At 61.0% G+C, this 25577-nt stretch overlaps 1 protein-coding gene across 1 annotated transcript; it reads left to right on the top strand.

Annotated features, from left to right (window-relative positions):
- The first annotated feature begins 308 nt into the window (after positions 1-308).
- Positions 309-25351, top strand: TSPOAP1 (TSPO associated protein 1). The gene is made up of 32 exons (XM_064583302.1): positions 309-428; positions 1212-1319; positions 1605-1733; positions 2320-2499; positions 3029-3214; positions 4431-4508; positions 4594-4677; positions 4894-4983; positions 5173-5295; positions 5547-5651; positions 7041-7091; positions 7502-7522; positions 8334-8538; positions 9580-9752; positions 10950-11065; positions 11355-11464; positions 14207-15022; positions 15159-15310; positions 15653-16021; positions 16108-16326; positions 16675-16854; positions 17448-18323; positions 18940-19039; positions 19131-19285; positions 19911-20079; positions 20450-20512; positions 20940-20972; positions 21165-21268; positions 21354-21425; positions 21651-21755; positions 22421-22482; positions 24216-25351. Exons 1-31 carry the CDS (start codon positions 309-311, stop codon positions 22448-22450), a joined length of 5322 nt encoding a protein of 1773 aa, XP_064439372.1. The 3' UTR covers positions 22451-22482; positions 24216-25351.
- The last annotated feature ends 226 nt before the right edge of the window (positions 25352-25577 follow it).

Here is a 25577-nt window from a genome sequence, read left to right on the forward strand (position 1 = left end):
AGGGAGGAGAGGGTCTGGCCTGGCATGACCCTCGCCAGCCCCTCCGCTTGGCTGGGTCATGTCCCCCGGCCCGGGTCCTGGGGCCCCTTGGCAGTATCATGGAGCAACTGACACCCCTCCCACGGCTGGGGGACCCCAGAGCCATGGAGCCATGGGCCCTGCCCGCCTGGCAGAGCTGGACTCCGGGCCAGGGGCTCAAACCTGGAGGCGCAAGCCCAAGCATCGCTGATACTCCGGCAGCTCTGCAGGGTGGAGGGCTGAGGCCGGAGGAGAGCTCTGAGCCTGAGGGAGCCCAGAGCCCCGGGGCTATGGGGGGCATGGACACCGAAGGAACCAAAACTGGGCTGCCCGGCCTGAGGCACCAAGCAGCGAGCTCCAGACCCAGCTGCCCAAGGCTGGAGGACGAGGAGGTGGAGGCTCTCCCTAAGGTAAGGGAGCTGGGGTCTACGTGGGGGGGGGGGCTCTCATGATGCCCTCCAGCCTGGGCACGATATGCAACCCCACGGCCTGCGTCTCTTCTCCTGGCCTGTCTCTGTCTGGGGCTCCTTCTCTGTGACTGTGTGCCATGCCCACTCTGGGCAGGAATCTCAGGGGCTCCATTTTTTGCCGTATGTCTGGCCTTCTAACTCTCTGCCTGTCTGCTACATCTGGCCCTGCCCCTACCCCTTCCCTCTGTGTGTCTCTCTCTGATGGTCTGTCTGTGTCTCCTCCTCCGAGAGTCTCTGTCCTTGGGTGCTGGAGGATCCGGGGGGTGGGGGTGATGGGGGTTGTGGAGGTGTGTGATGGAATCAGAGTTCAGAGGAGGTGGCTCAGTGCTGGGCTGAGCCATGTAGGACAAGGTTTGGGGTAGATGTGAGCAGCCTCGTATAGAAGATGGAAGGACCAGGGCTCTGGGGGAAGGAAGGGGACACAGGGCCCATAAGGAGCCTGGAGGGGTGGGGCTGGGAGCTCTGGCTGGCATTTCCCAGGAAGAGATGGGCAGAGACGGACAGAATTGGGGACTAGCAGAGAGGGTCCCAGGACTGGAGGAGGCCGGTGTGGGCCCCTTCTGGGCCTCCTATGCTCATCTCGGAAGGCCTGGGACTTGGGGGAGAACCTTCTCGTCTCCATGTCTCTCTAGACTGTTGGCAGGCAGGCTGCTTCCATATGGGGGGCTTTGACTAGGGACGGTGTGTTCCTGAGGTGCTGCACCCTGTCCTTTGCCATGCCAGGGCAAGCTGAACATGGGCTGCGGGGACAGGCCCAATCCGGAGCTGCTGAGGGCCCTGGGGGAGCTGCAGCAGCGCTGTGCCATGCTTAAGGAGGAAAATCAGATGCTGGTGAGGCTTGGAAAGCAAGTCCCGAGTCCCGGTTGGAGCTGGGGGAAGGCAGACTCAGACACCCCAGCCCTCTGCCTCAGCGTCCTCCTCATCCCATAAACTATGCCTCCAAGTGGGGGCTACATGGAGGTGATATGACCCCAAGACCCAGAGAGGGTGAACCCCTATCTAGAGTTGCCAAGGACCCCACTGTGAGCCCAGGGCTCTAACCCACGTCCTGGACGGTTAGGATTGGGTCTGTGGGACGCTCCCCACATGCCCCAATTCTGGCTGACCCCTTGTCAGAGGAAGAGCAGCTTCCCTGAGACAGAGGAGAAGGTGCGGAGGCTGAAGCGGAAGAATGCCCAGCTGGCGGTCATTGCCAAGCGCCTGGAGGAGAGGGCCCGGAAGCTGCAGGAGACTAACCTGAAGGTGGTGAGGATGGGAGGCTGCGGGATGGAGGCGGGGTGACCAGGGAGAGAGGGGAGCCAGGACGGGTCCGAGGGAGTGGGGCTGAGGAGGCGTGGACTCCTAGCACCCAGGGGAGCAGGAAGCCAGGGGCCCAGGGCTAGGCAGGGCAAATGCCGGCTGGGCTAGGAGGCGGAGGGTTTCTGGAGTTACCGGAGGGAGGGCAGGGCTGGACGGGGAGTTCCTGAACAGGCAGGGAGCACGTTTCTGGATTACCACGTGCTGGTGCTGGCTGCCGCCTCCCGCTGAGCTCATCTCTGGGTGCAGAGCTGGTGGGGGCAGGGATGAAGACCCACGACAGAGGCAGCCCTGAATTAGCAGCATCCTTTGGGCCTAAACTAGGATGTGGAGTTAACCCCCTCAGTCCTGTCTGAGGATTTGCAGGGATGGAGTCAAGTGAGGCTAGCGGTCCCCTAAAGCCCCCAATACGGGGTGGAAGCAGGAGGCAAAACTTCCAGGTTTTCATCCTAACCCCTCCGTTGAGAGGAGCTGAGGAGTGGGAGAAGTGCCCCAGCCCTCAGATGATCGTTGGCCTTACCCCTCCTCTGGCCAGGTGAGCGCCCCTGTGCCCCGACCTGGGGCCAGCTTGGAGCTGTGCCGGAAGGCCCTGGCCCATCAGCGAGCCCGAGACCTCAATGAGACAGCCAGCGCCCTGCTCGCTAAGGACAAGCAGATCGCTGCCTTGCAGCGGGAATGCAGGGAGCTGCAGGCCAGGCTCACCCTGGTTGGCAAGGTGCGAGGCCCTGGTCACCCCTTCCTGATCAGCCCTACACGGGGGGCCGCCTGCCTGGCTTGTGGGGGGTGTGGACGAGATGTTGCTGAGATGCAAATGAAGCGGGAAGGTGGAAGGGGCTGGGGAGTAGGTTCCCCTGGCAACGGCCCAGGTGCGAGCTGGGAGAAGGAGCCTGAACTGAAGGGGGCGGGGCCACGAGTCTCAGACCTGGGAATTTCTGTGCTCCAGGCTTCGGGCTGTATGCCAGAGGGTCTGGCTGGATGAAGCCACACATCCCTCACACTTGCGTGAAGTGATGTTCACAAGGCACTTAGCACAGTGCCAGGCACACCGTGAGCGCCCAGTAAATGAGTCACCGTGACCGCACACGGGCTCGCGGAAGCGTGTGGCCGCATACGCGAGCACCTAGGACCAAACATGGATGTAGGAGAGGATCTGCACGTTCCCGCGCGTCGCAGCCCCTCTAGCAAGGTGGAGGGCGGGCTGGGGCTAGGCCTGATCCCCTCCTCCCTGTTCCCCCCAACCCCAGGAGGGCCCCCAGTGGCTCCACGTGCGGGACTTCGACCGGCTGCTGCGCGAGTCCCAGCGGGAGGTGCTGCGGCTGCAGAGGCAGATCGCCCTGCGCAACCAGCAGGAGCCGTCGGCGCCGCCCCGGCCCCCGGGCCCCGCGGCCCCGGCCAGAGTAGGGGCGCCCGCCCCCGGGGCCCCGGGCGAGGTGAGCTCCGGCGCGGGCGCGGGCGTGTGGGCGTCTGGGGGGGGGGGCGGCGGCTCCGGGCTCTCCCCCTACCCGACGCTCAGAGCCCCCAAGACCCGCCGGTGGCGTGCGCTCTCCGAGGGCCCGGGAGCTTCCCCGACCCCGGAGGGGAGGGCCAGCCGTACCTGCGCCGCGCCGACCCCGGCCGTTCGGGGTGCGCCCTCCGCAGGCCTGCGCCCCGCCGCCCCTGCCGCGCCGCCAGTGGTACGGCCCGGCCGCAAATCCCCGGTTGCCCTGGCAGCCGCCCGGGGCCCAGCCCGCGCCGCCGCCTCCCGCCGCCGCCCTAGCGCGGGGACGCCCCCTTCAGCGCCCGCCGGGTCCGCCAGGCCCGGCCCCGGCCCCCCGGGGGCGGCGGTGCGTCCGCCTCGGCTCCAGGTACGGGCGACCCTCGTTGGGCGCTGGGCTTAGGCAGCCGCTGTCGCAAGAGCTTGGGACCCTACTCCGGACCCGCAGAGCTTAGAGGTCTGGCTCCTCTCCATCCTCTCTACTTGGGCGGCCCCTAGGTTCACCTCTTTCTGGGAAGAGGGGTGGGAGAAGGGGCTCCATAGCGACCAAGGCCTCCGTGCGTGGGGGGTGCTCCTCGCTCAGATTTTGCTCCTCTGCCTGGCCCAGGGAGGGAGATGCACCTCCCCTCAAGAGCTGCCCTCCCCTGGAGTTTGCATAGATAAATCTCAAGTGCGACAGGGTGGGCTTGCGGGAAGCTAGGACGAGGGTCTGGCCAGGCTTGCAGTGCTCTAGGCAAAGCCCCGGTGTGGATGATCCAGAATTCCGAGCTCTGGGAGCACCGCATCCCCGGGGGCCCAGGCGGTCTCCTAGCTCTCTGCTAGTCACTGAAGGACACCCAGGACGGTTATTGAGTGCAGAGCAGGGCTGCTGTTGGAAGCTAAAAAGGGAAAGCTTTGGCCTGGATAAGGGACACATCTCCCAGGGCACTCATGGGTCTCAGGATCTCACAGCAGTATGTCTGGAGGACACAGGGGTGCCGCCTCTGCGCTTCCACATCAGCGGGAGATGTGTGCAGGCAGCAGGCCCCCTCCCTCCCTCCCTTCTTGGGTAGGGATGGCTTTGCTGACTGTGAGTTGGGGTGGGAGCCTGCCACAGACAGGCCGGGCAGGGGGGCAGGCTGCCCCGGGGGCCCTATTCTCAGGTGCCAGCCCCCATCCCTGGGCATTTCCAGGCCACAGCCCAGGAGGATGTGGAGAACCCACCCGTGGTCCTAGGGGAGCCCGAGAGACAGCAGAGGGTGCAGCAGCTGGTAAGTCCCAGGTCAAGGGCTGGAGGCAACAGCTATGGGCAGGTCTGCCTTCCCACATGAAGAGCCCTTGGTTCTGACCCCACAGGAGTCAGAGCTCAGCAAGAAGCGAAAGAAATGTGAGAGCCTGGAACAGGAAGCCCGGAAAAAGCAGAGGCGATGTGAAGAGCTGGTGAGCTCCCCAGGGTCTCCCCAGGGCCAGCCAGGTGGTGGGCTCCCTCTCAGCTCTGCTCTCACCCCTCGTATCCTTCGGGGCTCTCCTGCCCTGCCTGGCACAGGGTCCAGGTTGGGGGAGGAAGGCCTTGTCTGGGAGGGCCAGGTCCTCTGTGTGGGGAGAGGAGGCGTGTGGGTGCTGGGCCCCCTCCCCAGAGCTCCCCTGGTTTCTCAGGAACTGCAGCTGAGAGAAGCCCAGAATGAGAATGCCCGCCTCGTGGAGGAGAACTCTCGGCTCAGTGGGAGAGCCACAGAAAAGGAGCAGGTAGCCACTCTGTGCATGTGCTGTGGGGCCTGGGCTTCTGCTGGAGCCCTGGGCCCTGGGCCCTGGGCACGGGGCTGTCTTCTCCACCCCCTGCACTGGGCTAGAGTGTGAAGGGTTCTGCTCCCCTGGCCAGGGAGCTGCGGGGACAAGGCAGACACACCTAGCTCCCTGCCCCTCCCCCCTGTCCAGGTGGAGTGGGAGAATGCAGAGCTGAGGGGCCAGCTCCTGGGGGTGACGCAGGAGAGGGACTCGGCCCTTCGCAAGAGCCAGGGCCTGCAGAGCAAGCTGGAGAGCCTGGAGCAGGTGCTGAAGGTGAGGAGACTATGGACGTGGCGGGAGGGTCTTGGTCCCTGGCAGAAGGAGAAAGTGGTAGAATGTGTCCTATGTGGGGCACTGGGGTCTGAGGTCCAGTCCCAGCGCCGCCAACCCCTATGCTTCTCTGGCCTCGGTTTCCTTTTTAACAGAGGGTATCTGGAACCCATAGGGTCTGAGGCTCGCTCACCTTAGAGCTACAGAAACGGTGGTGGGGGGCCCTGGCCTTGACCCAGGGTCTTGTGTTTTAGCACATGCGGGAGGTGGCCCAGCGGAGGCAGCAGCTGGAGGTGGAGCATGAGCAGGCCCGGCTCAGCCTGCAGGAGAAGCAGGAGGAGGTCCGGAGGCTGCAGCAGGTGGGGGCCGGGGGAGGGAAGGGTGGTAGGCAGCCGGAGCCCTCGGTCATCCACTCGCCCCATGAGCTTTTCCTGAGCACCCGCTGAGTACCAGGTTCTGTGCCAGGCACTGGGGGACAGTGGTGGGGAAAGAACAGTTCCCAGACCAATCAGCAAATAAGCAGATGCTCGAGTGAGACGACCCTGGTCACTGATGGGCCCAGTGGGGGACGTGAACAGGGTGATGTGACAGAGTGACTGGGATGGGGCCAGGGGCCACTTTAGAGAGGCCGGTAGGGAAGGCCTCTAATACCTTAAGGGTGAGAAGGAGCCCGCTGAAGAGCGCTCCAGGTGGGAAAATCTAAGTGCCAATGCCCTGTGGCAGGAAAGAGTGTGGGGTCCAGACCAATGTGGCTAGAATACAACCACAGGAATTAGACAAGAGCCAGATCTTGTCAGGCCTTAAAGAAGAGTTTGGATATTTTGTTCTCTGAGCTGTTGGAAGGTCCCAAGCGGGGAGATAGCATGATCTGAGTTGTCATATTAGAAGATCGCTTGAGCAGCACTATGGAGTGAGGGGCTGGGGGGGGGGGGCGAGGAGGCAGGTGGTCGGTCAGGTGTTGGGGCTACTGCAGGAGATGATGTCCATCTGAACTAGGGTGCAGGCAGGGCAGGTGGAAAGGGGGAAGATTTGAAATATATTTTGGAGACAGAATTGACAAGGCTCCATAGGATTCTAGTAGAGCTTCTGCTCCTTTCAGTCCACCCTGAGGGACAGCCCTGAGGAGGTGAAAGATGAAGGGGCAACAGACATGAGAGTTAGGGAGTCCCGAGTCCTGAGTTCGATTTTGGTTAAGTTTGGGTTGTGTGTTAAACATACAAGTGGACATGTCCATAGACAGTTGGATCTGCGGGTCTGGAATCATGGGGAAGTTGATCATGGACATTTCGGAGTCATCAATGTGTCCAGTCATGTGATTAGATAGGACCCCTTGGGAGAGAGTGAAGAGTGTAAAGTGGGCCCAGCCCTGTGCCCTATGACACCCTAACATTTAAAAAAGATAAAAGGCAGGGAGCAGGTGAAGGAGGCTGAGAAGGAGCGTCCCAAGAGGTAGGAGGGAAACCCAGAGGGTGGATGTGCCAGAAAGAGAGCAGCAGTATCAGCCCTGCTTCCCCTTGACACCGTGATCTTCTGACCTGAGGTATGGTTCTGGGGTGGGAATTTGGGAGGGCGGGGAGGAGAACCCTCAGCCTCCCCCTTCCCAGCTCCCCTTTCCTCTTCTTCTCCCCCCCTTCCCCTCTTTTCTTCCCTCCCTTTGCCCCTGCTGCCCCTCCTCTATCCGTCTCCCTCTATCCCCTCCCCTGGTCCTCATCCTTTCCCTCCAACATTTTGCCTCCTCTTCCCTGTAGGCCCAGGCAGAAGCCAAGAGGGAACATGAAGGGGCCGTGCAGCTATTGGAGGTAGGGTCCCTGCAGGTGACCAGCGGCAGCACCAGTTTGGGGGGGAAGGCAGGGAAGTTCAGAGAGAGCTGGAATGGACTCTGTGGGTGTGGGGACTGTGGGGTTGCAGGAAGGGCCTTTAAATGCTCCAGAGCCTAGGGAATCCCCTCCACCATTGGCCTACTTCTCAGGCAAGGGCACCACTGGGCAGGGGCTCCTGGGTCTGGTGGCAGCAGTCTCCCCCCTGCCACCCACCCCCAGAGGCCGCCTTCACCCTGAAATATCCTTCCGTTTAGGAACTGCCCAGTCAGTCCAGGGAGCTGACCAGGTAGTGTCCACTTGGGCCCTTTCTCCTTCCCTCCCTTTCTGTGCAATGACCTGCAGGGTGAGCGGTTCTAACCTGTTCTCTGTGCTTTCCTTTCCTGCCACAGTCGACCCTGGATTCCATGCAGGTACAGCCCCCCGCCCCCGCCCCCCATCTCCCTGGGCTGTCCCCTCCCCTCCACCTCTCCAGGCTGGCTGAGCTGCGTCTCCTTCCTCAGGTCCAAGTGGCCCCAGCTCTCATGTCCAACAGAGGAGGGTGTGACTGGTAGCAGAGACCCAAGAACGTGTAGATGGGCTGGGATTCCTGCAGGACATGTGGGCCACCTCCTCGACCCAGACCTGCCACAGTGCCTGGCAGACACGGGGCCGTCCCTCCTCTAAAACCTAGCCACTCAGACCATGAGGAAGTTCATCACCAGTCTAACCCAGGATCCTCTTGATCTTGGCCAGGGGAGAGGCCCCAGATGTTGGGACTCTCCTGAAACCTGAGAAAAAATTCTTTGAGCGTTGGCTCCTTCCTGCCACAAAGATGTCCCTAGCTCCTGTGTGGGATCTCTCTTGAGGGTAGGGATTTGGGTCACTGACTGTGGGAGGGTGACAAGCAGCAGAGCCGAGGAGACTCCTGAGGAGGGACTGGAAGTGGAGCTGGGAGTGGGCGCCATGCCTTTTGGCCTAGAAGCAGCTGGAAGCAGGAAGTGCCACTGCCTGGGGTGTGAGGGTGTGCTGAGTGGGAGGCGGGCCCCCCACAGCCCTGGTACTTCACCCCCCGCTCAGACACTATTAGGCAGTGGGGCAGCGAGGCTGAGGGCTGGTGCCTGGGCCTAGGGCTGGGCGGATATGAGCTGAGGCCTGCTCTGGGCTCCTCCCGTGTGGACATGGCACAGGATGGGACCAGGCAGCTTTGCTGGGCCTGGTGGCTTAGGGGAGGTCTTGGCCCAGGTCCGGGTTCGAGAGCTGGAGGAGCAGTGCCGCACCCAAACAGAGCGCTTCAGCCTCCTGGCACAGGAGCTCCAGGCCTTCCGCCTGCACCCTGGCCCCTTGGATCTACTCACCTCTGCCCTGGGCTACAGTACCCTTGGGGACCACCCCCCACCCCCCTGCTGCTGCTCTACTCCCCAGCCCTGCCGGGGATCCGGCCCCAAAGGTAAGGTGGACCCCAGTGACATTAGTCTGGAATCCCCAGGCCTGGAGCTTTTGTATAGAGCAGAGCGTTCCGAGTCTGAGAAGGCTAGCAGCTCACCCGAAGTCACACAGCAAGTTAGAGCCAGGCCTGGCTGGAACGAGGCTCTGACAGGGGAGAAATGAGCTCACAGGAGTGGCTCTCCTGGAGTCTGGCCAGGCGTCTCGGCCACTGCTCCTCTCCTCCAGCAAGACTGTGTGGTCATGGCTAGGCGCTGGGTCCTAGGACCCAGCAGCTGACAGGATGGGCTTGTGAAGAGCTGGGCCAGGCATCAGTCAGATCCGGGGGCCCCAGCCCCCTCTCACTTACCAGCCCACGTGATTTTGAGCATGCTGTTAAACCTCTGTGGGCTCTGGTTTCCTAAGCTCTGAGACGGGAAAAATTCAGTGCACCTCAATGAGCTGCTCTGAGGATCATGTGAAATAATATATGTAAATCACCTCCACCTCTATGTAGTAAGTTTCCCTCAAATATTTCCCTCTTAGAAGTGGCTATGGAGGGCCTGACCTCCCTATCGAGCGGCCCCCATCCTTGCTCCCTAGTCCCTCCTCAGGCCACAGACCCCACATGCCATCTTCTCTTTTTTTTTTTTAAAGATTTTTTATTAATTTATTTGAGAGAGAGAGAGCACATGAGAGGCGGGAGGGTCAGAGGGAGAAGCAGACCCCCTGCTGAGCAAGGAGCCCGATATGGGACTCGATCCCAGACTCCAGGATCATGACCTGAGCCGAAGGCAGTCGCTTAACCAACTGAGCCACCCAGGTGCCCCTTGTCTACCCAATTTTATTTTATTTTTTTAAAGATTTTATTTATTCATTTATTTGAGAGAGTGAGAGAGAGAGAGAAAGAGCACATGAGAGGGGGGAGGGTCAGAGGGAGAAGCAGACTCCCTGCGAGCAGGGAGCCCGATGCAGGACTCGATCCCGGGACTCCAGGATCGTGACCTGAGCCGAAGGCAGTCGCTCAACCAACTGAGCCACCCAGGCACCGCCATCTTCTCTTTAGACCTTGATCTCCCTCCGGGCTCCCCTGGGCGCTGCACCCCAAAGTCTTCTGAGCCTGCCCCTGCCACTGTTACCGGGGTCCCTCGAAGGACGGCCAAGAAGGCAGAGTCCCTCTCCAACTCCTCTCGCTCTGAATCCATCCACAACAGCCCCAAGTCATGCCCCACGCCCGAGGTCAGTGCTGGGGAGGGGCCTGGGGAATGGGGCAGTGGGTGGCCCTATCCTCCTCTGGGGTCCCCAGGAGTTGGGTGGCTGCTGGCCATGTGGGGTCGCAAGTTGGGAAGTGGAGCCAGGCCCTGGGAGAGAAGGACCTGTGGATTTCCTGATGGGCAAGGAGCTCAGGTGGAGCCTGCCCTGCCCCCCAGGGCTCCAGCGCTCTACTTTGGGGCTGCCCAGCCCCACCCCTCTGGGGCTCACAGAGGCCCCAGAGTCCCGAGCTGGATGGAGAGAGACGCACTGGCGCCAGGATCCGTATAACGAGACTGTTCATGCGAGTGTCTGTAGCAGAAGCAGGTGGTTGTGTGGGAAAGGATGCAGGTTCTGGGATTCACATCCCAGCTCTGTCTTAGGCGAGTCTCTGACCTTTTCTGGGCTTTGGTTTCGTTGTCTGGATTTTGGAGCTAATAAAACCTGCCTTGCAATGTTGTCCTGAGGATTACATGAGAAAATAGAAGGAAGAGCACTGCAGGGCACACAGTAGATGCTTAACGTGCGGCAGCTATTTTCATTACCAAGTGCTTGATCACCTTGTCCCTCCTCTCTAGGAGGGGCAAACCTCAAACCCCAGAAATGGGGGGCACGGCAGGTCAGAAGCAGCCCTGCTGTCAAAGGTGGAAAGCGGTAGAACCCAGCCCCGGCCTCTACTGCCCTCTTGTGGGCTAGAATGACGGTGCAGGCTTTGGCGCTGTGATTGGAGGGGCCGCCGGGTCTCCCCGTTCCGGACCCTCCTTGCAGGGACTTCTCTAGTCTCTGCCTCCTTGCCTCCAGCTCTTCCCAGTTGGAGCGCTTTGCTGCATTTTTCCCTTAAGGAGACAAACTGCCATTGGTCACCCCCCGCACACCAGTGTTGTTGGCTTCTTCTCTGATGGGGAAAGCGGTCTTACTTACTGGGCGGGTGCAGCCGAGGCCCTGGCTCGGGAGGGATCCAGGTTGTCCTCACTCCCCTTTGCTAGGGCAGCGGGGCTCTGCCAGGACCTGCGGGCTTGGGTGCTGATTTAGGAAACATTGGGGATCATTGCTGCTGGCCTTGTCCAGCAGGTGCTCTCTCTGCCTTCTCAAAGCAGTGGGTCCTCTGGCTCATCCTGGAAACCTGCCTGCTTTGCCATTGGCCCTGGGTCCCAAAGAGCACTGGCCCCTTCTGTTTGCCCACAGGTGGACACGGCCAGTGAGGTGGAAGAGCTGGAGGCAGACAGTGTCTCCCTGCTCCCAGCGGCACCCGAGGGCAGCCGGGGAGGAGCCAGGATCCAGGTCTTCCTAGCGCGCTACAGGTGGGCACCTGCCCCCGCTCCCCGTTTCCCTAGGGTTTCGGGTGTACGGGAGGCAAGGACCAGGTGAAGAAGACAGAGGCCTCTGGAGGGGGCAGCCGTGGTACAGGGATCCTAGTTGGACATGTCCTCTCGGCCTAGTTGGGCCGGGCGGGCGCAGTGAGTGCTCTACTTGGCTAATGGGGGACCACCAAGTGTCCATAAAGGCCTCGTACAGTGGGGGAGAGGAGACGGGACATGGAGGCAGGATGTAGGTCACCATCCTCTTCCTCCTCCACACCTCCTTCAACAGCTACAACCCGTTCGAGGGCCCCAATGAGAACCCGGAGGCAGAGCTTCCTCTTATTGCTGGCGAGTACATCTACATCTATGGCAACATGGATGAGGATGGCTTTTTTGAAGGTAGGAGGGTAGCAGCGTTGTTCTGTCCATCCCCCTGCTTTTAAGTTCCTCTTCCCAAAGACCTCCACCCCCCCAGGCCCTCTCCCCAGCCGCTCAGCCCGCTAGAACTTTTCCGACTCCGCTAAAAAGCAGCCCGTGGGGAAGGGACCTAGGACAGGGGGCAGCTGGTCTGACCACAGGTCTGCTGCAAGCAGGGCAGGACAGGGCCTACGACAGCCCAGACGATGGATGGCGTCACAGGGAATTTGGGCTAAATTTGCTTCTGTGCTGCCGGACAGGGCAGGACAGTGCTTAAGTCTAGTGACATCAACATCGGGCGTGTGGCGTAGATCTGACGCTGGACTCCAGTCGGGTGTGGGGAGGAGGAATCAGGGTCCAGAGCCCGGGAAAGGGGGTTAGGAAGTAGTCAGCAGGTGTCTGGGCCCGGGCAGGGCGTGGGCTTCAGGGCAGCTCTCCAGGGCCCATGGGGAGCTCAGGCCACGGCCCATGACTGAGACCAGGCAACAGGGCAGGGCCTGCCCAAGACACGGTCTCGAGAGACTCCCCAGGTGGCCCTGGCCACACGGTAGGGAGAACGACGCTGTGGTGCAGGCAGGGCAGGGTGAGGACCATAACCACGGACGGAGATTTAGCAAAGAAGTCAGGTCTGAATCCGTAAGGCCCAAAGCTTGGGGTTTGGAAGGCTGGGTCTTGAGCCCGCTCCGCATGCCTTCCCTGGGCCCAGCGGTTGGTCTTTGAGTAGCTGCCGTGAGTGATGGTGAATAGCTAAACTCCCCAGAGATGTGCATAACAGAAGGGGGATTAAATATTTTCCAGAAAAACTACTTTTTAAATGAAAAAAACCCCAGAGCCCACACCTTTTCTTGGAAGGGGGGGCGGGTAGCCAAAACACAAATAGTAACCACAAATTATTAGAATTTGAACTATCTGATCTGGGATAGACTTAAAGGCCTGGAGACAACTGGGCCCAGGATGCCCTGTCCCCCCGTCAGACTTAGCTACGTGACGGCTTCGTCTGCGTCTGGTGCTGCCTGGACCACTGTCCGCGGTTCCAACTTCGGGAACGTGGGCCTGGCTCTGGCGGGGGCTCCAGCGCCAGCCTTTCTGGACGGTGGATCCGCTTGGTGCAAAGGCTCCTACCTTCCCTGTCCCATTCCTTCGTGTCCGTGCTTATACTGACGTCCTCGGGCTGCCCAACCAAAGTACTGACTGGCTGGCTTAAAACAACGGAAATGCAATCTCTCACACCCCTGGAGGCCAGACGTTTGAAATCAAGGTGTTGGCAGGGCCACGCTCCGTCTGGAGGCCGTCAGGGAGACTCCATCCCCTGTCCCTTCCAGCTTCGTGTGATTCCAGGTGTCCTGTGGCTTGTGACCACGTCAGTCTGGTCTCTGCCTCTGTAGTTCCGTTGCCGCCTCCCCTTCTCTCAGTGTCTTGCTTCTGTGTCACTCCTGTAAGGACACTTGTCATTTGATTTAGGACCCATCCATATAATCCAGAACGATCTCATCTCAAGCTCCCGAACTTAATTGCATCTGCAAAGATGCGTTTTCCAAATAAGGCCACAGCCGCAGGAGCCAGGGATTAGGATGTGGACATATTTTGGGGAGGTCACCAGTCGACCTACTCCAAGCGCTTAGAGTATCGAAGTTATTGGAAGTCACTGTTGTTTCTTCAAGTTTCCTTACTTTCTCCCCCTCCTGGCATAAGTGGAGAGCGAGGGTGCTGGGGAAACTTGCCGGCCCTCCTGCTGCTCAGACCCATCTTCCTCCTCCACACCCCCTTCCGTAAGCCTCGGGCCCTGCTCCCCCTTCCTCCTAATAAGGCACAGTGGCTGCCAGCTCGTCTGTTCCCTGGGAGCCCACTCCCTTCTCCCAAATTAGCTGTGACAGGACATGCTGTGTGCCCAGTTTCTTCCTTCCTGGACGGCCCTCTGTTGTCATGTGTTCAGGGGAACCTGCACAAGGTAACAGAACCGACCTCTGGTCACTGCCTGGACTGACCGCCAGTCCTGTTCCTAGACCCCGGCCCGCGGTGGGTCCTCATCGCTTCTAGAACCCAGAGGGGAATCTTCTTTGGCACTTATGTCTTTTGTCCCTAGAGATTCCTTCTCTCACCCTGACCATGTGGCGCTTCCTCTCCCACCGAGGAGGCCTGTCTTCCACTAAGGAAGTTGAAGGGCGCCCCTGTCCCCACTCCTCAGGCCTTCGTAGTGTGAGAGTTTTCGAACGCACAGAAAAATGAAAGAACGGTGCAGCGAACACCTATATCCTCACCACCTCGATTCAACAGTTGTTAACGTTCTGTCATATTTGCTTTTTCCGTCTGTAGGTTAAGAAAGAAAAATGAGGTAAAAGCGAGTTGTAGCCATCATGCCATTTTGCGCGCATCTCCTCAGAACACGGCCATTCTCTGACGCCGGCAGAGCCCAGGCGCTTGTTAGAAATGCAGCCTTGCAGTCCCCCCCAGACCAAACTAAGTTAGAGTCTACATTTTAACAGATCTCCAGGCGATTCAGATGCACATTCAAACTTAAGAAGCTCTGTCCTCTGTCACCACAGTGCTGTTACCACACCTGTGAATATTAGCAGTAACTCCCTCCTGTTAAAAGTGCTCACAGATAAATGTTGATTTGAATCGAATGCTTAAGATCGTGCACTAACCATGGCTAAAATGCATTTATTGGACTGGTTTTTCTCTACCTCCTCTCTGTCTTCCCCTTCCCTGCCCTCCCTCTGCCAGGGGAGCTCATGGATGGCCGAAGGGGCCTGGTCCCTTCCAATTTTGTAGAGCGTGTGTCCGACGATGACCTCCTGACCTCCCTCCCTCCGGAGCTGGCTGATCTGTCCCACAGCTCGGGCCCTGAACTCAGTTTCCTGAGTGGAGGTGGGGGTGGCAGCAGCAGCGGGGGCCACAGCCGGCCCGGACCCGAGGACGAGGCTGCAGGGGACGAGCTCAGTCTGAGCCCCCAGCCTGAGGGCCCGGGTGGGCCCCCGGCTGTGCCTTACCCCCGCAGTCTGGTGGTCCTCAGGCAGCTGGCCCACAGTGTGGTGCTGGCCTGGGAGCCGCCTCCTGAGCGAGTGGAGCTACGTGGCTACCACATCGGCGTGAATGGGGAGCTGCGTCAGGCCCTGGGGCCAGGGGTGCCCCCCAAGGCTGTGCTCGAGAACCTGGACCTGCGGGCCGGGCCTGTCCGTGTTTCTGTGCAGGCCCTGACCAGCCAGGGCAGCTCCGACCCTCTGCGTTGTTGCTTGGCGGTGGGTACCCGAGCCAGGGTGGGACCTAGCCAGCTGCGGGTCCGTCGACTGACGGCCACGTCTGCTGAGATCACCTGGGTGCCCGGCAACAGCAACTTGGCCCATGCCGTCTACCTCAATGGGGAAGAGTGCCCCCCTGCCCGCCCCAGCACCTACTGGGCCACCTTCTGCCACCTGCGGCCCGGTACCCTCTATCAGGCCCGAGTAGAGGCTCAGCTCCCACCTCGAGAGTCCTGGGAACCAGGCTGGGAGAGGCCAGAGCAGCGGGCCGCCACCCTGCAGTTCACCACACTCCCTGCAGGTACGCAGGCTTGGCCTTGGGCTGCCCCTACACCCAGAAGGCCGGGCTGCGGGGGTTCCCCAGGGAGCTGCAAACTAGGCCGCTCCCTCAAGGTGAGCGTCCCGTGTCCGTGGGTCTTGTGCCCTCCTCCCCCCAGGCCCGCCTGATGCCCCCCTGGATGTGCAGATTGAGCTGGGACCCTCCCCCGGAGTCCTGATCATCAGCTGGCTTCCAGTAACAATCGACGCTGCTGGCACCTCCAATGGCGTCCGGGTCACAGGCTATGCCATCTATGCTGATGGGCAGAAGGTATGGCCTGGGGCCTCTGCCTCCCGTGGCCCGGGAACAGGATGGGGGTCTCTCCTTGCCGAGTCTCCCCAGCCTGGCACAGAGGTGCCCCGCCCCCCCCGCATGGGGGCCCCACGAAGCCCGCAGATTGGTTGAGGGCGTGCGCTTCGGTAGCAGATGACTGCACTTCAAAAAAGTGTGCCACCAACCGGGGCCACGCGGCCAGGGGTGTTAAGTGAGGCGAGACACGCCAAGGCCGCAGCACGATGCCTGGCGGAACGCTAACCGCCACTGTTCCCCGCGCGTCCTGACGCGTGGCGCTCTGGGCCTCCCTCCCCCAGCTGCCTTCCCTCTGCCCTGCAGATCATGGAGGTGGCCTCGCCCACGGCGGGCAGTGTGCTGGTGGAATTGTCCCAGCTGCGGCTGCTGCAGGTGTGCTGCCAGGTGGCCGTGCGCACCATGTCGCCCCATGGCGAGTCAGCCGACTCCATTCCAGCTCCTGTCCCCCCGGCCCTGGTGGCAGCCTGCCTGCCAGCCACGGTCTCCTGCCCCTCACCACGGCCAGGCTCCGAGGCCAGACCACCCGTTGCTCCGGCCTCCCCCGGGCCTGGAGACCCCAGCTCTCCCCTCCGGCGCCCTGACCCCCATGGAACTCGAGAGCCCCCCGGGGGCCCCCCTGCCGGAGAGACACCAAAAGGATCCCACGAGGATCCCCCGGCACCTTGCTCGCAGGTACCCCACTGGGGGAGAGGGGGAACAGGTGGAGGCTGGGACAAAGGCCTGGGGCTTGGGCCCTTCCTCAGTGCCTGCCGTTCCAGGAGGAGGCTGGGGCAGCTGTGCTGGGTGCCTCAGAGGACGGGAGGGCCAGCGAGCCCACCATGGGCGACAGAGCTCCCGACCCTGCAGCCTCGCCACTGGCCCAGGAAGAGGCTCTCCCAGCACCCTGCTCCACCCAGGGAGCCCTGGCCCAGCAGGTGCCCTGTGCTGAGGCCTGCCGCGGAGGAGACTCAGGGTCTGGGCTGAGGCCCAGGGCTGAGGTACGGGGTTGGGGACACACTGGGCCATCTCATAGAATTGGGGCCTGCCTCCCTGCCTCTGCCAGCCCAAATCTGGGGGTCCTCTCCATTTATTTCCTGCTCTGGTCTGTGTTCGAGTCTGCTGCTTTGTTGCTTCGTCTTCCCAGATGTCTCTTTTCCTTTTGGCTACTATCCTTCTTCCCCCCACACCTCCCTGCCCCCCGTCCCATGCACACCTCCCATTTGGGACATGACCCTCTCTCCCTCTGCCAAGGGACTCCTGTCATTCCGGCTGGGGCTGACCCTTGCAGAGCTGCCTGTGCCTCCTCAGACCCTTCCCTCTCTCCTCCTTTATCTTACCTCTCGCAGAGGGAGGACGCAGCAGAGCTCGGGGGCCGTCTGGTGAACTCCCTTGTGGACCATGGCCGCAACTCAGATCTCTCAGACATTCAAGAAGAGGAGGAGGAGGAGGAAGAGGAGCTGGGTTCCAGGACTTGTTCTTTCCGGAAGCAGGTTGTTGGCCACAGCATCAGGGAGAATGGGGCCAAGGTAATGGGGGGAGGAGGGGCTGATGGGCCCTAGACCTCGGGTTCCAGGGGCCTCTTACCACCCCCCCGGCCAGCAGCCGCTCCAGCCACCACTGAGTGCCAGCAACATTCTAGGTGTGTGGCCTGGGCCCTGTCCCACGCAGTCGATAGGAAGTTGCTCAGGATTGGCCTCTGCGCTCCTGGGAGGAAAGGAGAGGATGAGGAGCTCTCTTCTGCCCCTTCTCCCACTCCAGCCCACCACAGGCAGAGCTCCGGCCATCTGAGATCCCTGCTGGGAACCTTTAGGGAGGGCTGGGGAGGCCTCTCTGCTGTTACAGGCACGGTCTGCTCCCAGTCGCTCCCGTCCCTCAGGGCCCCAACATCCCTGCAGCCTGTTGCTTGGGTGTGTCACCCAGTTCCTCCTCCAGCTGCGCTCTGGACGTGCTGGGGGACTTTGGACCAGCCCCTTCTCTGGTCTTTCCTCTTAGAGGAAGCTGAGGGAGGGCTGTGGGGTTGCCTGCAACCCCTGCCCTCATTTGAGGACAAAGGTCACAGCTCTGTCCTCTTCCCACGGACCTCTCTTCCCTGCTGCCCTTCCCGCCCCCTCCCCCCCAGCCCCAGCCCCAGCCTGACCCCTTCTGTGAGGCTGACAGCGACGAGGAGATCTTGGAGCAGATCCTGGAGCTGCCCCTCCAGCAGTTCTGCAGCAAGAAGCTTTTTAGCATCCCCGAGGAGGAGGAAGAGGAGGACGAGGAGGACGAGGAAGACAAGGAGGAGGAGGAGGAGGAAGATGAGGAGAAGCCAGGGGCAGGCTGTTCTTCCCGAGACCCCGGCCCACCTGAGCCAGCGACGCTGGGGCTGGGCTGTGACAGTGGTCAGCCTCGAGGACCTGGCCCATGTCCCTTGTCTCCAGAGCCCTGCAGGGCTGGGGACCACCTGGAAGACATGCCTGGACTAGTGGGTGGAAGCAGTCGGAGGCGAGCAAGTGGCTCCCCCGAGAAGCCCCCAAACCGCAGGCGGTCCCCAGACCCCCGTGAACACTGCAGCCGACTTCTCAGCAACGGCGGGCCCCAGGCCCCTGGACGACCGGGCCCCTCACGGGAGAGGGGCAGCCCCCCTGTGGGCGAGGGGACCAAGGGTGTGCCAGAGGCTGCTGGGAGAGGGCGGCCGCCCCCTTCCCGGAGGTGCTCCCGGGGCCGAGCCCCAGAATCTAGCCTGGCCAGCTGCCTCTCCCCCAAGTGCTTGGAAATCAGCATCGAATATGATTCTGAGGATGAGCAGGAGGCAGGCAGCGGGGGCATCAGCATCACCAGCTCCTGCTACCTCGGAGATGGGGAGGCCTGGGGCACGGCCCCCGTAGGAAGGTCCAGGGGGCCTCTGAAGGCTAATTCAGGCCCCAACCCCTACCCGCGCCTTTTGGCCTGGGAGAAGGGGGAGCCAGAGCGGAGAGGCCACAGTGCGACTGGCAGAGCCAAGGAGCCACCCTCCCGGGTCCGTGCCCACCCCCCGCCCCACCCCGGCAGCCCCCTGCCTGCTGCCGCCTGGTGGCTCTGCTTGCTGCCCACCAGCCGCTCCCATTCCACGCTGCCGCCTCCATCCGCGGCGGTGGGGCTGGGCCTCTGGGCTCCCTCCCCTGCCGCCTCCCACCCGCATTCCACTGCTTTGCTGCTTCTGCTGATCCGAACTGGGATGCACAATGTTCTGTGATCGCTAGTCGCCAATTGCTGCCAGCCGGCCCCCTGCCTGTGGGCCTTTCCTCTGCTTAGCTAGTTACATCTTCGGGACACTGACGCCGAGAAGAGGCTCTCCTCCCCCACGCTCCTCGGCCAGCTCTAAGAGCTAACCTTAGTCCCCTCTACTGCACTCATCCGCTAGGGTGGCCGGAGCCGGGGTCTCCCCTCCCGCCTTCCTCCCGCCACGGGGGTGTCTGATGTCTCCCCGAGACTGGGTCAAGCCTCCAGGAGAAGAACGTTGGGCCCCTGCTCTGCTGTGCTGCTCATGCTAACGGGGCAGAGCTGGGGAGCGCCCGCGGGGGGCCTGCCCCTGCTGAGCTGCCCACCAGCGGGGACGGTGGGTCACTTCTGCGTCTGTTGCCCTCTCTTTGCAGGCAGCAGAGACCGGGGAGCCCAGAGGGCAGGACAGCTCTGGGCGGAGGGGCCCCCCGCGGAGAGGGGCCCAGGCCCCCAGGGCGTGCGCCACTGAGTTGGGTGAGCCCCTGACGGGAGCGGGGCTGGGCTGAGGGGCTCTCTCCTAACCTGACCCTTTGGCCAGAGCTTATGGTCACTGCTGTCTCCGCAGCCCCTTTGAGGAGCCCCCCAGAAGGAGCGCTGCTTTACCAGGACCTGCCCGTCAGGGTCTTCGTGGCTCTGTTTGACTATGACCCTGTGTCAATGTCGCCCAACCCTGATGCTGGGGAAGAGGAGCTCCCCTTCCGGGAGGGCCAGATCCTGAAGGTGACTGATTTACTGGGGCGGGGGTGGGGGTGGGGCGTCCTCTCTCCTTTCCTATCCTGGAGGTATCCTAGCCTGCATGGGTGAGAACACAACCTCCAGAGCCAAAGGATGTGGTGCTGAATCCCGACTCTGCCCGTTGTGGCTGTGCAGCCTTGGGTAGATGAACTGACTGCTCTGGGCCTCGGTTTCCTCATTGGTAAAATGGGGATAAGGGTCATGTCTGCCTCACAGAGGCAGTTGAGGATGAGGTTCAGTACGCACAGGGGACGTCAGCTGCCCGGCACTCAGCACAGACTAATAACCGCTGCTCTTAACTTTACAATTTCTTCTGAGTCTCCAAATATTCGTTGAAGGCTCTTTGTTGCTGCTCTGAGGTTACAGAGATCTAGTCCAGGTGGGCTGGGGGAGCGGACGTGCCGACAGCGAGTGATGAGCATATGGAAAGGGCCATCTTCTCTCATCCCTCCGATCCTTATTCTAGGTTCTTGCCCCGTGCCCCGTTCCCCCACCCACAAAAGGGAGAGCGTTCTTCTGCAATCCTGAGTGGGGTGCTGCGGGGCTCAGGGCGTGGGCCCCAGGGAGCGAGCTGCACTGGCCTCCTGAGACAACTGGTCTTTGCCTTCAGGTGTTTGGGGACAAGGATGCCGACGGCTTCTACCGGGGTGAAGGTGGCGGCCGCATGGGCTACATCCCCTGCAACATGGTGGTCGAGGTGGCCGTGGGCAGCCCCGCGGAGAGACAGCAGCTGCTCCAGCACGGCTGTCTGTCCCCGGATGTTCTCACCGAAGGCTCAGGTGTGACTTGCTGCCGTCCCTTACCTGCCTCCCACCGCCCTGCGTCCAACTGAGCCCCTCCTGAGCAATGTACATGTCCGGGGTGGCTGGGGAGCCTCATTCATGCAGAGTCTGGCAGAGCCTGCGGCCTTGCAGAGACTGAGGCCACTGTGGCCCCAGCAGGGGCTTGCCACGTGGACCGGGGGTCTGCTGCAGAGGGGATGGGCCATGGAGTTTAGATGCTGGAGCTTGGGGATGGGAGAGGAATGCCCTTTAGAAACTTGAGCACGAGAACCCAGTCACAGCCCAAAGAGGAGACTCCAGAGTCACTACCCTATCCCCCTCCCCTGCCTCAGTTTCTCTCTTACATATACTTGCCTTTCTGGATCAGGGAATGTGTACTCTACAGCCCGCACAGCTGGGCCTCCCCCCAAGCCCCGCCGCTCTAAGAAAGGTGGGTGAGAGACCCCCTTCTCCCTCGGGGCCTGTGGAGATGGCTGGGGGTGGGGGGCACTGTTTGGCTCTCTGGGGAGACACAAGCGGGGTTTTGAGCAGTTAAAGGGAATTAGGGCAGACCTTCATCCACATCCATTCCCTCCACTGGGGAGCCTCCTTTTAATGGGGACGGGGAAGGGTTTGCTGGGACCTCTGTTCCAAAACGCACCTGACTGTGAATTCTGCGCAGCCTGGAGCAAGTCATTTACCTTTTCTGGGTCTTAGCTCACTACCAAACTCAAAGGGCTGGGCTGGGCTCCGCTCCGGAACATCTTTCTCCTGCATCCCTTGTGTGAGACTGGGCATCCTACCTGCCCTGCTCCAGCCCCAGCCTGGGATGAGGAGGGGAATGAGGGGCAGGGCTCACTCGCACGTTCTCTCCACAGCTGAGGCGGAAAGCCCTGCCCGACCCTGTGCAGGTGAGGGACTGGTCCTATGCTGGGGATACTAGGAAAGAGGTGGGGCTGGGTGGGCTGTCTGGGCTCCCGCCAGGGGCTGCAACTAGTGGAGAGGTGGTGAATAGGGGATCAGCAGGCCTCCAGTGTGGAGGACAGTATGGCATGGGGGGTGGTCCAGAGAGAGTCCCTAGTCCTCTCCTCCTTGCCCTGCAGGCCACACCCAGCACGTCTCCTCTGCCAGCCTAAAATCTCCCCGAACCATGGTGGCTGCATTTGACTACAACCCTCAGGAGAGCTCCCCCAACATGGACGTGGAGGTGAGGACCCACAGATAGAGCCCAGCCTGGGGGGTGGTGACGGCGCCTCCCCAGGGCTGACACCTGCCTCTTGGGCTCTCCACAGGCGGAGCTGCCCTTCCGGGCAGGGGACGTCATTACTGTGTTTGGGGACATGGACGATGATGGTTTCTACTATGTGAGAACATTGGGACGGGGTTGTGCCATACCACCCACGCTGGCCCCTTTCAGGGAGGGCCTTCCTAGGGCAAGGGTTCCTGAAGGAAGCCCGGAGTAATGGGCCGAGTCCCTGCCCATGACGGTGATACTGATCTCAGGCTGTTCCCGCAGGGGCTCCAGGGCCAAGGGGGGTGGGGCTGAGGCCTCTTTTCTGGTCTCAGTCTCACCAGCATCTCCTCCCCAGGGGGAGCTCAATGGACAGAGGGGCCTGGTTCCATCCAACTTCCTGGAGGGCCCTGGGCCTGAGGCAAGCGACAGGGAACCTGGGACACCCCAGGCTGAGAGCCAGGTCAGTGAGGAGCTGGGCTTTCGGCTCAGCAGTTGGGGCTGAGTACCCTGCCAGAGCGGTGGGGTGGGGGGACCAGGACAGTGTCATGGGAGGGGAACAGCTGGGCTATGAACCAGGTGAGCACTCTGCCCAGCCTGGAATTGCCAGGGAGAGCCCAGCCAGGGCCAGCTCCCTCCCAGTATGTGCCCCTTTCTGCAGAGGAATGATGGCTGTGACCCTGATCCCAGGCCCCTCTGACCCAGCTGCCCACACCCCCGGGGTGATGTAGGTGAGGGGATCTTGTGGAAAAGGACCCCTGGACCCCCCACACCTCTAGCTAGTCATAGCCCGGGTTTCAGGGAACCTCCCACCCTGTTGGGTCTCCCTGCCCCCCAGTGCCTTTTAAAGCCAGTTGCCCAGCAAGGCCTAGCTTCCCCGGTCCTTGTTCTTAGAGCCTGCTTCTCCCTGGGGTGGGTGGAATACAGTTACTTTCCAGCCTCACAGGGCAGGGAGAGGAGGAGGAGGGCAGGCCCCAGTGGGAAACCTTGCGTGCCCATGTGCAATATTTCCAAAGGCAAAGGCTAGGCAGAATTCCAGTTCCCGTGAGCTGGGTGATCTGGTGACTGGGCAGGGAGCATGTGAGTCCGTCCATAACCCATCTCCTCTCTTTGTTCCCTGTTCTTCAGAGAACGAGGAGGAGACGAGTCCAGTGCTAGATGGAGATAGATATATATAGAGAGAGCAACATGTAAGTGGGGGACTGGCCCCCTCTGTTCATGTGACTCACCGCTCCTTACATCACCATAATCAGATAGCGCTCCTTTGTCTTGCATACTAGAGCCAACCTGGCTTTTCTTTCTCCCAGGGAATGGGGGAGGGAGAGCTTGCTGGGAGCCAGATCTGGGTGTAGGATCATCCCCTCCCTTGCCTTTACCCCGGGCAGTGCCAGCTATTATAGGAATACATGTCATTTTAGTACATAAGGCCCCATATTAGCAGACCTCTCATATTCTATAGCTCTGCAGCTTATAGAATATTGTGTGATATCCATATCATGACTCATCAGTATATTATGATACTATATGACTATGGTATTATAATATTGTGATTATTATTGGTGACTGAAGGATGATACAGCCACCAGTAATAATAGTCTCCCCGCCCTTGTCCTCTGCATCATGACCTGTTAGGGGATCAAATGCATGATTTTACTTCTGATTCTCAATTTTCTCTGTTGGAGAGAATAAAAGGGGGGGGGGCCTTAAACAAAATCCATAGATAACACCAAACTGTTCATCTCTGGCGTTCAGAGACCCCCTTCAGTTGTTTCCCCAGCAACCCCTCCCTCCTGGGATGTTACGGAATGAGCCCTGGGAAGGAGTGGGAAGAACCCGGGGCTCCCTGGTTGGCCACCAGCCCTGGCTGGGGAGCAATAGACGCTTAGGCCTCCAGGTGCTGACAGACCTCTCTGTGGGCAGGCCCTGCCACATCATCAGAGCCTGGGGTGGGGTGGCCCCAGGCTGGGCACCCAGCTCCCCTGCCTCTGGCCAGGAGACTGCCAGGCTCTGGTGGCGAGTAGGGGGAGGGGTTTGAGAAGGGAGTTGGGGGCAGGGGTGGGGAACACGTCGGCCAGCCAAGACCCGACTGGGCTGTGCCAGGCACAGGAGGTCACGGCAGGGATGTGGGAATGGGGAGTAGAGATAGGGAGGCTTCCTGGTGGCTCTCCTGTTTACTCACCCCTGTCCTTTAGGCCCCTGACAGCACTATCTGGCTGGGCCTGGGGCAAGGGGAGCCACTCACGGTTGCCAGTGGAGCTAGGAGGAGCTTAACAAGGGAGAAATGCTAAGAGGGCAGCCCTATCCTGAGCTTGTGGGGGGGCCTGAGTGATGCCCCTCTGGCCCAGGCCCCCTGCAGCCCTCTCAGAGGCCATTTAAGGAAGAGTCCCGATCTCCTCCTCATGGAGTGGGCACGGCCTCCGCTCCCTGAAGGGGCTGGGGCACCGCGTCTGCTGGGCTGGACGAGCATGCTTCCTCTGTCTGTGAGGTGGTACGAGGGCTGCCTTCCCCGGGGGTGGGGGGCCGGGGGGCTGCCTCTAAGTGGTCCTGGTCCTTGCTCTTCCTTTGCTGCGATGGGGGCACCCATCCCAAGGGGCAGGTCCAAGGACTCCGGAGCTCTGTCAGCCCAGTACCCTACAGAGATGACCCAGGGAAGGGGAGGGGCTTGCCCAGCTTCTGGAAGCAGAATTGGACTTTGTGTCTGTCCCTTCTGACTCCCAGCTCAGCGCTCCCTCAGCATCATCACACACATTCGCCTCTCTGAGCTCTGGATGGGGGCGGGGGGGCAGGGGGGGCTCTGGGGCTCTGGTTCTTGACCATGGTCTGTGACATGGAGGGCTGCAAGCACCCGAGGCTGCAGGGTGGAAGAGTCAGGTTGGGGCAGGGGGTCAGGCCCTGACTTTGCGCCTTTTCTCTCATATTCCAGGACTGGGCCAGCTCAAAACAAGGGCCCCCAGTGCCCAGAGGCTGGCCGTGGGCCCCTGGCCTTGGCAACTTCCCCACAATTGAACTGGGGGGGGCACAGGGCACGAGCGAGAAGGTGTGGGGTCTCCTCTCCAAGGGAAAGCAGCTCCTCCGGAAACTGGGCTCTGGGAAGAAAGAGTGATGCTGTGGCCCATCCTGCAGGCAGAAGCAGCACCCTGAGGCCCCCAGATCACTGGGTGGGGAAGGCCCCGGACGCCCGTTCTTCCGAGTTAACACTGTGGCACTGGGACCGGAATCAGAGCCTCGGCGAAGGTCAGAGCTAGTTCTCAAGGCTGCATCCTCTGGATGTAGGAGGGGAAACTGAGCCGCAGAATGAGGAAGTAACTTGGTCAAAGTGGCCGAGTACCTCAGTCCCAGCCAGGACGAGTGACTCCTAGTCCACCCACCTCAGCCTAGTTTCCCGCCACTCTCCGCTAGTCCCTTCTTTGGCCCCCCTCCTCTTGATGGCCCTGGCTATCCTCCTGACATGTCTTCCTTCCCCTGAAGGCAAGTTTGCACTGGATTCCCTGGAGCCCCACCTCCCCGGGGGGCAGGTGGGGCAGAACCCTGTATATATGTACATACTCAGTGCCTCGGCCCAGCCCAGCCTCGTCCATGTCGCTTCCACCGCACAGGCCCAGGAAGGAGAAAGGCCACGCCAAAGCGGGCCTAACCCCCGCTCCATAGTGCTCCACCCCTCCCTGCCAGCCTGGCCTCCTGGCCCCTGTGTGTCCCCCTACCCCCAAGACCCGGGGGCCAGTGGGTGGATAGCAGGAGTTGGGTTTGCCTTATTTTGCTCATTGGATTCAACTTCTCTTTTGCATCATTTTCCTCTGGTCCCTGTTGGAGTCTGGGGGCTGGGGAAGAGGACAGATTTATGCAGCTATTTTCATACATCCTCTGTTCAGAGTGGGGTAGACAGCTCTCCACCCTGACTCTCACTACCCCCTCTAACCCTGTGGCCGGGTGAGTGTCTCTGCATGTTTCCTTCACTGTGGTGGGAGATCGTTTGACTGAACCTCCACCCCCCCCCCCGCCTTGGTCTCCAGGGGTGTGGAATGGTGGGGGCATTTGTTTAAAAAGACATTTTATTATAATAAAGTCTATTTTCACAAAACCCATGCTGGGCTCTACCTGGGGCAAAGGACAGCTGGAGGGGTGGGTCATGCTGAGCTTTGGACTTGAACTTAGAACCCAGAAGTTACATCTGAGGGCGACTGGGGAAAAACCAATGAACACCAAGAAGACCAAGCGGCTCTTGAGTTTCTTTTCTGAAGAAGACGGTTTGGCAGCTCCCTGGTGGCAGGGTCAGGTGTTTGGAGTT

The sequence above is a fragment of the Mirounga angustirostris genome, unplaced genomic scaffold, assembly GCF_029215605.1.
Source record: "Mirounga angustirostris isolate CCGP_5_RB_7025 unplaced genomic scaffold, mMirAng1.0.hap1 SCAF_17, whole genome shotgun sequence".
Taxonomy (NCBI): domain Eukaryota; kingdom Metazoa; phylum Chordata; class Mammalia; order Carnivora; family Phocidae; genus Mirounga; species Mirounga angustirostris.

Bases quoted from the DNA above. Each gene is read 5' to 3' on its own strand.
- TSPOAP1 (XM_064583302.1), top strand. From the start codon at position 309: ATGGGGGGCATGGACACCGAAGGAACCAAAACTGGGCTGCCCGGCCTG. The intron at 4,678-4,893 runs GTGAGCTCCCCA...CTGGTTTCTCAG, and splicing joins AGAGGCGATGTGAAGAGCTG to GAACTGCAGCTGAGAGAAGC. The intron at 21,426-21,650 runs GTGAGAACATTG...TCTCCTCCCCAG, and splicing joins ACGATGATGGTTTCTACTAT to GGGGAGCTCAATGGACAGAG.